General features: G+C 40.8%; 1 protein-coding gene across 3 annotated transcripts in view; it reads right to left on the bottom strand.

Annotated features, from left to right (window-relative positions):
* The window catches only part of pik3ca (phosphatidylinositol-4,5-bisphosphate 3-kinase, catalytic subunit alpha), a 32,995-nt gene extending 18,856 nt beyond the window's left edge, over positions 1–14,139 (bottom strand). For 2 of the 3 annotated variants that reach the window (XM_050055975.1, XM_050055976.1), the window contains exons 1-11: positions 13,733–14,139; positions 13,249–13,317; positions 8,032–8,137; positions 7,621–7,789; positions 7,086–7,212; positions 6,348–6,557; positions 5,832–5,926; positions 5,180–5,335; positions 3,231–3,476; positions 2,586–2,671; positions 1,278–1,383 (exon numbers count right to left, since the gene is read on the bottom strand). In XM_050055975.1, the coding sequence (XP_049911932.1) occupies positions 1,278–1,383; positions 2,586–2,671; positions 3,231–3,476; positions 5,180–5,335; positions 5,832–5,926; positions 6,348–6,557; positions 7,086–7,212; positions 7,621–7,789; positions 8,032–8,087 (1,251 nt within the window). In that variant the 5' untranslated portion in view covers positions 8,088–8,137; positions 13,249–13,317; positions 13,733–14,139. The remainder of the gene's footprint in view (positions 1–1,277; positions 1,384–2,585; positions 2,672–3,230; positions 3,477–5,179; positions 5,336–5,831; positions 5,927–6,347; positions 6,558–7,085; positions 7,213–7,620; positions 7,790–8,031; positions 8,138–13,248; positions 13,318–13,732) is intronic. The other variant, XM_050055978.1, reaches the window with a different exon arrangement.
* Between the last annotated feature and the right edge of the window lie 1,132 nt (positions 14,140–15,271).

Here is a 15,271-nt window from a genome sequence, read left to right as displayed (position 1 = left end):
CTTGCTCAAGCGAAGCATATTCTAACTTGAATGGAAAAGTCCCTTCAGCTTGATTGTGTCTCTGTCGATGTTTTCTGCCACCACAGAGCTCTTGGCTGATTAGTAATTAAACAGAACCAAAGACGATACCACAGCTCCCATTCACTCTATGCTCAGGCAGACTGACACATAGATTAGGGTGTAGGTTCCTATACCAATACTAGCACATGCTACTCACACAGACAAACATACACACAAGAGGCATGTAAGGTCCTCTTGGATGACTTAGCACGCCAGTGTTAAAGATTTAGACACGTGGAGGTCATCTGCTCGCTGCTATCTGTAGGCTGTAATATCTGCCACACAGCCTGTCTATCTGTAATGTAGCATACACTGCTATTGGTATTTGTATGATCAGGTTTTTAAATTACAAAATTTTCACTTTTCACAAATAAGTATTTTAATTCAGCTGTTGTACTGTTGCATTTTCCCCTCAATAAAACTATTTCACTGTTCCATAGTTATTCATAACTAGATGGGTTGAATGCATAGATCTATAATAATACCTAGATAGTGGGTGCCAGGATGGCATCTATTCAGTCCCATGGAAATGCTTGCCAGGTGCATATGCCCAAAAAGTTTCTAGGTTCAGGGGCATCGGTGGCTTAGTGGTAGAGCAGGCGCCCCAAGTACAAGGCTGTTGCCGCAGCGGCCCGGGTTCGACTCCAGCCTGTGGCCCTTTGCTGCATGTCTTTCCCTCTCTCTCTCTCTTTCTTTCACACTTCACTATCCTATCAATTAAAGGCAAAAAATGCCCATAAAAATATCTTTTAAAAAAAAAACAACAAAAAAAAAAGTTTCTAGGTTCTGGTTTTATTTTCGCAGTATGCAGCCCACTAAATATGCACAGTATTGGCTTTACATTATGATAACAACACACACTTTTAAATCACTTTTCTCAGCTTGAGGAAAGTTTTACAAATATACAACCTCCATTAATCAAAATTTCATAGTAGATAGACTCATAATTGACCATGTTTGCAGTTCGAGGTGTCAACAGTTTTACAGACGTGTCTTTCACAATGGCGGTCTATGGAGAAAATGCTTTTAGGGCAGCAGGGGATTTTTTCGCTGCAAAACCGTGAGTGGCCGCTGGGAACAATTAGAAGCAAGGCTGAGCTGTTTCCTGGGGGCCTGGTTGAATGGCTTAGTAAGACACTTCCTAATTTTTGCATGTCCGCTTCCTGTCTACTGAAGTTGCACTGTGGAGTCATTTCATTCACTGCTTTCTATCCTACCTCCTTGGCTCCCTTCCTGCCCTTGACAGAGCAGATGGACAGGCAGAGTCTGGCAGCACGGGGTATGTCTGGGATGTACATATCATACGTGAGCCACTCATTCCACCTGTAGATAAAGAATGAAAGCGACACAGAGATAATTTATGAGACTGGGGCCAACCAACACAACCAGAGACAATCTCAAATGCAGGTCTATAACCTGATCAGGCCTCTGAGGTCATCAGACAAAGGTTTTCTAGCTGTACCCAGAACTGGATCCAGTTCCTGAGGGTGCCCTACTGTACTGTGGTCCTGCTATTGGGAACAAGCTGCCTGCTGACTTGAAGTCCAGCAAGACTGTGTCCACATTTAAAAAATTTAAAAGCAAAGTTAAACCTTTCTTATTCTTATATCAGGTTTATAGTGTGTGTGTGTGTGTGTGTGTGTGTGTGTGTGTGTGTGTGNAAAGTTAAACCTTTCTTATTCTTATATCAGGTTTATAGTGTGTGTGTGTGTGTGTGTGTGTTGAGTGAGTGAGTGAGTGAGTGAGTGAGTGAGTGAGTTTGCGTGCGTGCGCTCATTTGATCACACCTATGTTTTTTGGGTAGCTAGGGGTTTCTATTTGATTGTTTTTGATGTTTTTGTGCTCTCTGTATTATTATGTTAATGACGCACACTCTTGTATTTTCTTCCGTATGTTGTCTTTCCGTGTAAAGCACTTTGAGTTTATGTGTGACGAAATGTGCCACATAAATAAAATTGCCATTGCCTACAACCACCACCAAGAGGAGGACCCAAAGAAAGCTGCGCCACTTAGGTCTCTGAGGTGCAATTAAGTGCTTTCAATGATAGAAAACGGAATGCTCAGACACCTTACACTGCTATTACACAGGGCTGAGTTAAACCTATACCTTCAGCAGGTTCTTTTACCTCTCCAGAGGTAAAAGAGTGGACCAGACTTGGGTTTAACAGTAATGTAATACAGCAGTTTAGTGTTACTAGCCAGCACTAAACTGTTAATGTTACCCTCCTGCCTTAGACTACTTAAAGTAAATTAGCAGTGTTAACAGTCTAAAGCACTATTTCACTGAAATCAAGAGAAAGTGAATTAAAGTAGTAGTTATTTCCATTACCATAATTTAATTTATCACATTGCATTTAATGTCATTTTTCGGGTTTTACTTTTCACTGTATAATTACTGTCTCACATTGTTAAAACACTTTGTAAAAGCTTTTCACTAAATAATTTATTGCTGTAATTAAAAGATCATGCATTGAAGGACCGCTGTAGTGAGTAAAAAGGTATTGTAATAAAGGGTGGACAATTACCTGGGGTTAGAGCAGGGTACTCTCTGAGTGTTGACATTGTCACACATCTGTTCACCTCCATGGTAAATACCTGTCCTCACATATATCTATAAATAAACAAGAGAAGCAAAACGCAACAAGAAAAAACAGTATAAGATGTGATATAACTTCCCTTTAACATTTTCCTGCTGGACAACTTATCTCACAAGAACACCATTAATAGCATGTAACAGCTGTCATGTTAAATGATCTTTATACTTAAGTGGCATGGAGTCTGGCAGTTTTGTGAGGACATTACATTTACACAAATGATTCATGACAGCACACTAACATCAACGACCAGAACTGCTTTCCCTGGTTAAAGGTCTGTTCACATGAGACCTGGACAATGACTTGTTTGTTTCCACAGGAAGTGAGGGAGCTGGAGATGGGAAACTTTGCACAACTGAAATAACAACTAATATTGCTCAAAAACATCTTCATTCAATAATGTGAAAAAATACAATAAATACTGTTCACAACAATTTTATTACAAAAAATGATTCCTCTCACTTTGGCAAATTCTAGTCTTCTCTTAACATCCATGTAAGAATAGAGCATAGCGTGTTAAATTTGACTGATCAACACAGACACGGTTATATTCCTGTAAGCACTGAGCGCCCCCACCTTGTCTATGTCCCGTATATTGACGTTAACATAGGTGGCACATAGGATCCGGATTCGCAGCGTTCCGTTGATGGTCCACAGCGACTTGGCAGCTGCCTCACCATTCATATAGGATGTTGCCGTGGAGATGCGTCGAGAGTATGATGGCATGACAAAGTTATCTGTAGGCAACTGAGTGTATAGGCTGTCCTTGGCCATTAGCATCAGGTTAGGCATCCTGCCCAGCATGATGCAACTACGGATATACTAGAGGGAGAAACACAGAGGGAGGGAATGACGCAGAGGAGGATGGTTAGAACAAAAGTACACAGAGCTGCTAGAGTTACGGCGTGCATAAGTGTAACCAGTGATCGCAATTGGTCATTTTCCAGCAGCTGCAGTGTGACTGTAGAGGAAACAGTGACACTTGGTGCATCTTCTACTTTGATCTGGCTCACATGGACTGTGAGCGTGGGCTCACATCACCGTGCACGGGGAATTGATTCCAGTGTTTTAATGAAGAGCAATGCTGTCCCAAATAAATACAATAAATAAATGATCTGAAATGCATCAGGCTTGTATTATCTTGATAGGGATTATCAAAAAGTTCTGGATCAGCTTCATCCCTCTTACAACATAGTTTGTTGGGTTTCTGTGCAGACTACCCCCAACTATGCCTGCTAATTTTTAGCCATTTTAGCCAATTAACTTTTCAACTCTTCATTCGTGTAAACTAGCAATGTTGACACTTGTCATTTAAGTTCTAAATCCTGCAAGTTTAAAGGGATAGTGCACCCAAAAATGAAAATTCAGCCATTATCTACTCACCCATATGCCGACGGAGGCCCTGGTGAAGTTTTAGACTCCTCACATCCCTTGCGGAGATCGGCGGGGGGAGTGGCTAGCACACCTAATGGCAGACGGCGCCCCAGACTAATGTCCAAGAACACAAAATTGAAACCACAAATTATCTCCAACATGCTCATCCGTAGTGATCCAAGTGTCCTGAAGCCTCGACATAAAAAGTTGTTTTGAAAACCGTCATTTGAACTCTGTTTTTAGCCTCACTGTAGCCTGTAGCTCTGACTGCTTCTCTGTGCTCCGTGCTCACGTGTGCACGCTCAGAGTGATCGGTGATGCACGGTCTCTGAAGAGCAGCACTCTCGTCAGTACTGATGTCCAGATTCTCAAGTGCAGGCATCGCCACTTCCCAGTCTGAGCAGCAAAGACTTTCCTCATCCGTTGGCACTGCTTTGCATTTGAAACAACTACGCCACCAGGTTTCCAGTGCTCGACTCCGGTATTCTGCGGCTGGCTGAGGGTTAGGCTCAAGAGCTGCAGCGGCTGCTTCGTCCAGTAGCCTGAGTTCCGAGTCTGTATACTCGGGCTCAAACAAATACGGCTCAACAAAGAAATGCTGTTCCTCCTCAATTTCAAAGTCTTCAGACATGTTGGGCTGTCCTTTGCTAAAAGACCATAGTGCAAATTATCTTTTAGCTACTGTAGTTACCATTGTCTCCCCATGCGGTGCACGTGTCACGTGATGTAAACACGGGTAAGCAAAGCTCATGCTTTCGCTGGTCTCGCGCAAGTGCGCGCACGTGAGAAGCAGTCAGAGCTACAGGCTACAGTGAGGCTAAAAACAGAGTTCAAATGACGTTTTTCGAAACAACTTTTTATGTTGGGGCTTCAACACACTTGGATCACTACGGATGAGCATGTTGGAGATACTTTGTGGTTTCAATTTTGTGTTCTTGGACGTTAGTCTGGGGCGCCGTCAGCCATTAGGTATGATAGCCGCTCCCCCCGCCGATCTCCGCAAGGGATGTGAGGACTCTAAAACTTCACCAGAGCCTTCCTCAGCATGAGGGTGAGTAGATAATGGCTGAATTTTCATTTTTGGGTGCACTAACCCTTTAATGTTTTCTTGTTGTTGTTTTTTTATAGATTTCTGCCCATATGTCTCTCACCTTATATTGGCTGATGGGGTACTTTTCCAGCAGGTACTCATCACAGCCACAAACTTTGAGGATGTATTTACCCTGATATTCCTGAACACACATCTTTAGCTGCTCTGGTGACAACAGCATGCTGCGTGTCTTCTTACGAATGGCCTCAGCAATCACCTTTAGAAAAAGATACATACAGACAGCCTACATTAGACTTTGGTAAGGCCTAGAGCTGAGATACTCAACTTGTGATGCCCTGGGGCCACTTTTGCAAAATGACAGAGGGCCAGGGGCCAGTCTCAGTAGCCAGGCACAGGTCAGGTGTATGAAGGGACATTTCTAGGATTTGTGGACATTCGGGATTTAGCCTGGATGTTTGTCAGGGAGTCTGGGTGATCCTCTCCTGACACTGTTTTGTGTGCACAATGGCGACTTATTTACATTCGGAGTAAAGAACAAAAGAATTCCCAGTTTCAGTCACTTTACTTTCATTGTGCATTAGAAATGGTCGGCAGGCCACCCAGCACCCTATCGACTGAGGGCCCGTGGACCGTATATTGAGTATTACTGGCCGAGAGTGAAACCCTTCAATTTCCCTATGTTGAATTTATAAATTAAGGTGGCTCATGACTGATTTGATGCCTTTTTTTATTTTAGTATATATTCATCTCACCTGTTCAGGCACACAGTCGTGGTTGATCTTCAATGTGTACTTTTGTTTGTCATTGTTTGGAGAAACAATCACCCAAATCACAACAATAATTTGACCTACAAAAAGAGACAGAAAAAAAAACAAGCTGAGAAAAAAAATCAATAAATCAAATTTTACTCAAGCAGCAACCCAGAAACAATAACTATCCACCTTTAATTATTCTGAGGTCTGAGGGTATTGTATCAAGCCTCACAGTAGTAGCACCTCAATCAATTCATTGAATACCCTGCTCATTACTGTTGTTCCTTTCCATTGTTAAGGCTGGCTAGTAGCAATCAAGCATTGATAGGACCGTAAAATGCTCGCCTCTTGGTCCCTGTTGTCCCCCTGTTGTCTCCATGTGATTTATTTTTGTGTCATTATTTCAAAAAATAATTACAATAATTTTCTGTTTCTTATTTTTCTCCTTTTCTCGTTTCCTATGAAACTAGTTAGACTGTGCTCTGAAAAAAGAAAACCACCAAAGCTGTTGCCTACCTTTGTCCAGTTTGTTATAGATGTGTTTTGGAAGTTCCTGTGTGGATTCCACATTGGGTGGGTAAACATACAGTGCTCTACTGTGGGGCCCGTTGGCATCTCTCAGCTCCACAGAGTCTTTACAAACATTCAGGATGTTTCTCCTGAAGTCCTGAACCTCTGGGTCCTTCACAAGGTCAAATTCACACACAGGCATACCAATGGCAAAACCTGGCAGAATAAAAAGCAGAGTCAGTGTTTTTTCAGTCTAGAGGCAGTTCTGGCTAGATCGGTCTGTTTAGAGAAATGTTAAAATAGTGTTTTATTTAAGTACATCAGCTAAACAGCTAGAAAGTTACTGATTTTTTTTGCGCAATTTCCCTTTCCCAATCATTTAGTCATGTTCCAAATTATATTTTAATTCATAATAGTAAAAAAACAGTCAAAACGTGTTGGTCTATCCATGTGTGAATAAATGATTTTTAACAGTACCTCGAGTGCCTTTTTAGACTGCCAGCACTCCCCATGGAGTGAGCAAGGACATTTCTTTCTATTCTTTTGTGACCATTTGCCCTATCCTTGAAGAGCACCCGGTTTTTTCAGTTACCTATACTTAGTGTCTTCACCCAGTGCAGCTATCACCATTTTTTTCTTCAATATATCTTAATTCACTGTTATTTGACTAACAAAAGAAATAAAAAACAAAAGTAACTACAGCTACAACACAACTGGTGCTATCAGAGGAGAAAAAATTCTCACCAATCTCTCTGTTGAGGATCTTTTCCTCCCTGTTGCCAACTGGTTCAATGACCTTGAGGAAGGGCTGGAAGAGTCGGAGGTCACACAGCCTTCGGGTCTCATCATAGAACTCTTCCCGCTCTGCTTCCTGTGGGCAGGAAAAAAAACAGAGGCTGTATTCAAACATTTCCACTTTCTTTTTTAATGAAAAGCGATTGTGAATTTTTGTAAGAGCTGACGGCCTTCCTCCAGGTGTAGAACGGATGTTTTTGAAAAGTTCAATGGTTTTTTTTTTAAGTACAAAGAAGCATTCTCTAAAGCTAAGATGTTTTGCAGAGATGTGAACCACTTATTTCCATGAGCCTTCCATTCACAAAAAGGTGGAGTGTTTCTACGAACACCTGTGCAATCTCCAGAGAAACTACAGTTCTCCTTTAATGAACAGCAGTCTGGGGTTGTTCCATCAAACTTTCAACAATGGATTTCTATTATGCTTACTCATTTAGATGGACACCTATGCCCAACAAATATTCAACTTGAGATCGAGAGTTCTTACCTGTGTAACACTGACGAAGATATAGGACGTCTCTTCCTGTAGGAGGTGATGGAGGGGATATTTCCTGGCCTCTTTGAACAGCTCATGTTTGATGGTGATGAGTGTGGCCTCACGGAGACACTCCAGGGTAAGAATCATCCCATTGGGCAGCAGGCAGTCCACCAGGATCCTGCAGACACACTCAGCATCAGTATATGCAGATGACTACATCAACTATTTATTTTTCACTTGCTATGCCTGTTTGGCATAGTAAGAATTTCTTAACATTCAGTGAAAAATATATATACAAAATAATATGATAACTACATAGACATGTAAATTTTGGAGCTTTTGGAGTAATAATTGTCAGTGCCTGGGTTCACAATAAAAGAAAATGCACTTATATCCATAATAGAATCTCAGTGTGCATACCTGGGAGGCATCAAGTGGATGCCCCATAGCTCCCCTGAGGACGGCCTGGGAGGCATCTTCCTCTATGTCTCCCAGCTCAGTCACACAGTTAAGCTGTGAGCACAACCTGAAAGATAACAACACTTTCAAGCAAGTTCTGACCCTCATAGTGTAAAGCAACAGGCTGAATGCCCCATTCAATTCAAGCCCCCAGTGGTGATACTTAATGTAAAAAAACAAGGTGTAGTTTGTTTATTAAATACAGTTTACTTTTTGCATCTGTTCAGACAATATGTAAAAATGTTGTTTGTGTAACTGGGTTGACCAATGATGCAAATGAAACCACCGTATTGTTGCCAACTGAGCAGCTGTTAATGTGCCTTGTGATTTTAAAAACTCAGTCAAACAAAAATATTAATTCAGTGACCAAATGCAACTACAATTTGCTGATTTAACAACTGTTTTCTACATATGGCAACTTAATTAAAAAAAGACAGATCTGGTGATGTCTGGCTCAAAATGAGCTAATTTCTGCTGAGGAGAGTCGCCAGTATTGCTCAGTAAATCTGCAGTCATGCCTACTCACTGTGGCTGAGGCTCAGCTGTGCTCACTGAGTTAAAAAGAACAAACATGTTCAGTCAAGCACACAGAAGCGGGACTAAAACAAGTACAGTGACTGACTGTGGAGGATCCATGGCATGTGTGAAATGGGCATAGCTTAGTGCTTTATGTCACTCAAGTATATCTTACCAACAGGCTGCACTTACAGTCCAGATATTTGTTTTTTGGTGAATAGATTTTACTGATATATCATCAGAAATATGACTTAGATTCAGGCTGAGTGGGTGATCACATACACCCATAAGGCATGTCCTGAAAATGCACACATGCGTGTCCATGCAAAACTAAAGACTAAGCTGGAAGATATCTCTACTTGTCCTTTAAGTATAAGACATGTGAAGCATCTACAGTAAAAGGCACTTTTCAAAGCATGAAAGCAATTGGTTTATCTTACCACTCATATCGCACTGTACAATTAACTGATAAAAGGTCCGTACAAATAGTTTCCTAATTGTGTCTTGAAAGAAAATAAATTTTCACTCATCCTAAAATCATGCCTGTTCCAACAATCAAACATGTCACTACGTACTCAGTAACAGGACAGGGTCAAGCTGTATTGCTTCAACTTCAGTCAACTTACTCAGGTCTACTGCTCCTATATTCTCCCATATTGCAGGTGTCATCTTGTAAAATCTCTAGTCGATTTATCAGCAAGTCAACCTTCAGTCTGAAATATTCTTTGCTAATGATAACCCATCATCACCATCGTGGCACAATCTTGAAAGAGACCCTGCTCATCTTTCTGCTGAGATCCAGTCCAATCTGAAAAATTTTCTTCACTCAGACTCTGATGGGTTCTTTCACTGAACAGTACTTGGCTCAACACTTGACACTAAAAGCAAAGACAAAAGAAGTCACTGCCTTTTTGGACATTCAGCCAGGTCACTAACAGTAAGATCAAGATCTAGATCAAGATCTAGCAACCAGAATCAGTGTTGAAATTAGAAATGAAATTTTAGTCCTCTAGTTATCACAGGGGTGTGAAATCATCTTTTCACACCAAAGCCAGTTATACCAGAATTCAACCCTAGTCGATCAGAGTAAAGAGGCCTTGACTAAATCACTGCCCTCATCTCTGAGTTTACCTCAGCAATCCAAAAGGAATTCCATCCGGCTTATCGGCAAAGGAACGTCAGGTCTTTTAGTAGACTTTGACCCATTCAGATGTATTCAGATCAACCTAGAACATCGTGTCGGTTTCTTGCACATTAGTGGCCCACAATTAATTGAATATTAATCAAGGTCAAGATTTTGGCTTCCCACAATAAATTAACATGATTGACTATGATATCAATATTCAAAATGTGTTCTCAGATCATATAAAACTCTGCTGCACATTAAATCAAGCACCTCCTAAACTAACAGCCACCCTCCACGTTTGAAGATCCGTCATTCCGCTACGCATGCTCCGTACTGCAGCAGCTTGTGAAAAAGTTAAATTATCGGTACGACAGCAGACAGGCAAAACGAAAAACGATCCATTTATCAACCATCCTCATCTGTTGTTTGAAGTATTTTGGATTTAGGGAAGAACAAATCACATTAAAGAGTGCATGAGACTTGTGTCTGCACCGCAAACTAACTTGTTAAACCACCTAAAAAACACACCACAATCTGCAGTCTAATGAATGCATGAAGGCCAAGATAAATAATGTTACTAACATGACCTAACTGATTCCCTGTCCTTACATGCATATATATATATATTATAAACATAATATTGGATACTTATCCATTTAGCTCTCAAAGACAGACTGGAATAACCACAGCAATCACATTCCATATTGGTTAATCGGCAGGAATGTAGCACAACATGAATGTGAAAGCAGTGCTCTGTTGATTTAATTTTGGTAGAAGGTTTTGGTACAATCTTATTTTGTTTCCAGGAGGTGCACTGTGAATAAGGACTGGTCTTATTTTGGTGCAAAGATTTGTAGGTCTACATTAGCAGGAATTAACACAACAATGGAGTGGAAGCAGTGCTCTGTCCATTTAAATGTGAAAGTGCAATAAGAATATTTTGTCCCTAAAATCAATTAATAATTGCGATAAATATTAATGACCTAAATGACCCAGATAGTTTTTAACACAGAACCAACTGATAAGCCATTATTGGAAACAGTTTGGAAAGGGGCAGGCACTTTCAAAACATACTTGGCAGGCGATTGGATGATCTGTCTATCATCATCTATCATGAGCTAACTTCAACCAGCTCATACTCTCCAGCTCTGATATAACTGATGCTATTGCAGCATCTATGCACCCCTTTTAAGGAGCTGCCATTGTTGTTTTGAATGAACAGTTGCCTCCCCATGTCATCACACACATCTAAAGCAGCAGCTTCTCATAGGACGCTGGCTGGTCCAAAGCCATGGTGGTTTGACATTATCTACTATATTTATTCTGACATCAGTAATTAACAGAGTAAATTACTGTATCTGTCCTTGATGCTGGCTTTTGTCCCAAACCAGCTAGTAAGCACTTATCTTTTGCCAAGATAAGTGCTTACTAGCTGTAGCTGTATATCTACCAGTCAACATTTGCTCATTCAATTCTCTGTGCTGGAGTACTGGGAAATAGCAGGGTCTTGTGGGACTCCATTGACAAGGGTATTTTAGACAGACTGCTCATGTCCAACACTCACAAACACAAAAACAACACAGTGACTCAACTGCAACAGATTGTGACACAGTGATGGGAAAGTATGTGTTTGTGTGGGCTCTTTGAAAATTACAACATGCCTTAATATAACCTTCAGCCAACTTGTGGCCATAAACAACTCTCAGAAATGCTTCAGGATGAGAAGAAAACCAAGAGTTATTATTATCGTAATTTATCCAGAAAATATCCATCTTTTATCTATTACATTAGTGTTTTGTTTTTCTTGCTCTCCTAAATTAGCATAGTTTTTGTAATTGTGGTTGCTGTTCTGTCAGGACAATATTAGCTGTCTAGACTACATTAGCTTTACATCTTAAGTACAACAAAAAACTTTGAGACAAAACATACACCCTCAAAACGGCACTGTACTGGCATGTATGCTCTCTGAGTTTCCTCACTTTGACCAGGTCTGTATTACAACATCATGAGAATGAGGACTTCTCTTATGTAGAGCTGCACATAAGCAAACTGTACTGAAGATAACATAGTGAAGTCTTTAAAGAACCCCTTACTGATTTAACTACACAATTGCAACACTTTCATGAAAAGATCAAAGAACTATTGGTGTGTTCAAACAATATGTTATCTAATCTTTTCAACTAGGGGTGGTGGATACTTTCTGTGAGAAAAAAAATCATGAGCAAACAGCATAAGGACATAGGAACCAAGCTTTCACTGTTCATTTCCCACAGCTAGACTCAAATAAGTGAAGGTCATTGTATCGCCTAAGAACAGCACTTATCTGATCTGCCAATTTAATAATCAGAATCCCTTGTGATATCTTGTCTCATTTCACAGTACCAATATTACTTTCATATCTCCCTGTGCCATCTACCAGGAGTGCAGGCACCCAACAACATTGCAGCTCAGTCCCAGTTTGGATGCAATGGTAAAGGCACCTGGCAAAATGCCCTCATGCACCAGATTCTGGAAATGTTTTGGGGGTTTGTAACTGGGAGGACACCACAGGGCATATCTATGGCATGCTGGTAAGTCTCCTTGCTGGCTTTGAATGAACTTTGGCCTCTGAATCACCACCCAGTCTCACATTTTTCCAGTAATTCAAATACATCTGGTGTTGTACTCACTGACAGCTGTTGCCCTGGTGGGATGAGCAACCAAGCCAATCAGAGCTTTGTTCATTAAGATCACCTTCCTGTGCCAGAGCCACGGAAACACGCTAAAAGCATAGATGAAATTGACACAGCTATAACGACCGTCTTAAGGTTGACATACAGGAATGACAACTCTATTGTTTTGCATATGGGTGGATGGCTGCTTGATGTACAAAGAACAACAGAGAGAAAAATAAAATTTGAATTCTGCCGTTAATCCTCCAACTGATGGAAAATTTTCCGCCCAGTTAAAGTTAAGAGATGCAGTTGAGATACAAATGCATGACACTGATAGTGAATGAAAAAGGAAAACAGCAAACTTAATTTGCAAAATACGGTAGCATTGAATATGTACAAAAACAAGCCAAAACGGAAAACCCTGAGTTAAAACAAACCAACCATTGAGCAGCTCTGCGATCTGTGACCCTGATCAGGATGCAGCTAAGCACTTTAGGACAAAAGAGGAAGCTTCCTCACAACACAGGATGTGGGGAATGGGGAAACATTGGCCTACACACAAGCTTGCTTTGAATACTGACACACAACTGCAAAACTAGTTGCAGTGGCACATACTGTAGCTAGCAGTGGCAGGTTGACAAGATCATTATGCTGTGCCACACATAATACATTTGTGGTTAACAGAATTGCATCGCGTTACCCAATAATGTGGTTTCAAGACAACACTTGTGAAACCATGATCATTTTTTTCAATTTCACTTTGTCTATTTAATTAGCTTTGCAATCATGACAGTCAGTAACAACATAGGAGACAACATCAGATGTAAAATGTCTTTGCAGGACTGTCAGCAGGAGAGAGGAATTTGTGAAGCATAACGTTACCTAAGAGAGACGCCCTCCTATTTGGATGATGGGACAGTTCCACCCTTCATGTTTCAATCCATCTTCATGCTGTCACAAAAATATGTGTTGGGAGGAGAAGACATGAACACAAACAACATCACACACACTGTGCATCTAACAGCAGACTCTCACGGGCTAGCAGCAGGTTAGCTAACATAGGTTGTTTGGGAATGACAGCTCAGAGTTGACAGCTGCACAGCACTGTGAGCTCCAGATATAGTGATAACGTTTTTTTCTGTATATCAAATATAATTTAGGAACACCTCTCTAACCACGTCGGCCTTGTCTTACCATATATATCTCTGTCGACTAATGCCTGTAGACGAGTTTGGGAATTGCTAGCTAGCTCCCTTGTTTTAGCTAACGGCTAACGCTGAGCCCATTTTGGTAAATACATTCTCAACATTAAATTCAACCAATTTGTCTATTAAAAGGTATAAAAAAAATTAGCATGATAGCTCACCCTGTTGAGTTGGCGTCAACGCAGCGAAGTGTTTACGGATGCTGGTGTGAGAGGCTCTCCCCAGCTAATGCTAGCCCTCCAGCTAGCCAACCCCACCAGTCCCAAACGGCCCGGGTTGGTGGCTCCCGGCGCCGGGCAAACAAGCAGGCTGTTATCTACCGTCTGTCAGCTTCTGTGCCACCTTTCCGAGACAGCAGCCCTTACTCCACACCGAAAATAAATCCTCTCGTGATGTGGGTTGTGAGGCGTTCAGTTACAGAAAATATGTCCCAAAATGTCCAGTCAGAGGGGCTCAGGCTGAGGATGTTATGAGCAGCTGAACTGCTGGTCGACTGGACGAGTTGTCTTGCTGCGGCACTGCAGCCACGCTGTCTGTCCGGGGCCCTCCTCCCTTCCTCTCACACACAAACACACACGTACACGAAGTGAAACTGGGTGTGATTTGCCTCTGTGATGTGTTAGTGGTAAACATGTCGCCTCAGTTATGCATAAAACCACACAACCATATTCTTTTTAAATGTTATCACGGGGTCAAACGAAACCATCAAAGCGCACAGATAATAACATACAACAGTGTCCCAGTGTTTGTGGGCGTGACACCCACTTGTTTTTGCAGAGCACCCCATAATTTGACAGGATGAGAAGATAAGACATTATTGATCCCAAGGGAAACTCACACTTCACAGCAGCACAAAGAAAGGCTAAAGAGGTAGGGAAATAGATATGTAACAATTTAAATGAAATAAATAAATCAGAAATTACATTTAAACTCTGCAACCTTAATTGAGGTAGTTCAGCCACTTTGAGACATAAATGATAAAAAATAAAATATATGGAAATAAATAACAGTGATATATATCATATATGGGGAAATATAAAATGCACACAGTATAATAATATTAACAATAATAATAATAAACTCAAAGCCCACTGACTAGCTTTTTAATGTGGAGCAGTAATATCAATATTGTAACATAAGGAATATGGTATAGATAGTGTAATATATGAAATACTTCAGTACAACTAACAACCATAATAAGAATAATAACAATATTACAACAATAATAAAAAGAATACAGTATTTGTAACTTATTTAATACTTTATCATGTTTCCACAGTTAAATTTCTTTTAGAACACTGACTATTTTATTTTATTTGCCCATATAGTAACATAATTTTCATTTCAGCACCATCTCGACTGTTTTCCCTACAGGTATGGGACTCATAAATAGCCACCCATGGGTGATTAGAGTGCACCACAGAGGTGTAACATATTAATACAATGTGTCATGATTGCCAACCATGCAAATCAGCAGCGGTGGCATCGGAAATGGACTGTACCAAGAGGGAGGGGGACGCTGGAGGATCCTCGGTAGGGTTTATGTCTTTAAAAATCTAATTTCACGTCCAGGACATCTTTTTTAGTGTGTAACGTCAAAAGAAAAACGTAATGTGGTTTATTGTTGTGGATTAATGTAAACTGTCGCTTTCTGTATTCCGCTCTCCTCTTTGAATCCCCCCTCCGGTGAAAGCCCCAGT

Source organism: Epinephelus moara, chromosome 10 (genome assembly GCF_006386435.1).
Source record: "Epinephelus moara isolate mb chromosome 10, YSFRI_EMoa_1.0, whole genome shotgun sequence".
Taxonomy (NCBI): domain Eukaryota; kingdom Metazoa; phylum Chordata; class Actinopteri; order Perciformes; family Serranidae; genus Epinephelus; species Epinephelus moara.
Note: the sequence above shows the minus strand (reverse complement) of the source record. Positions and strands in the feature narration are given on the sequence as shown.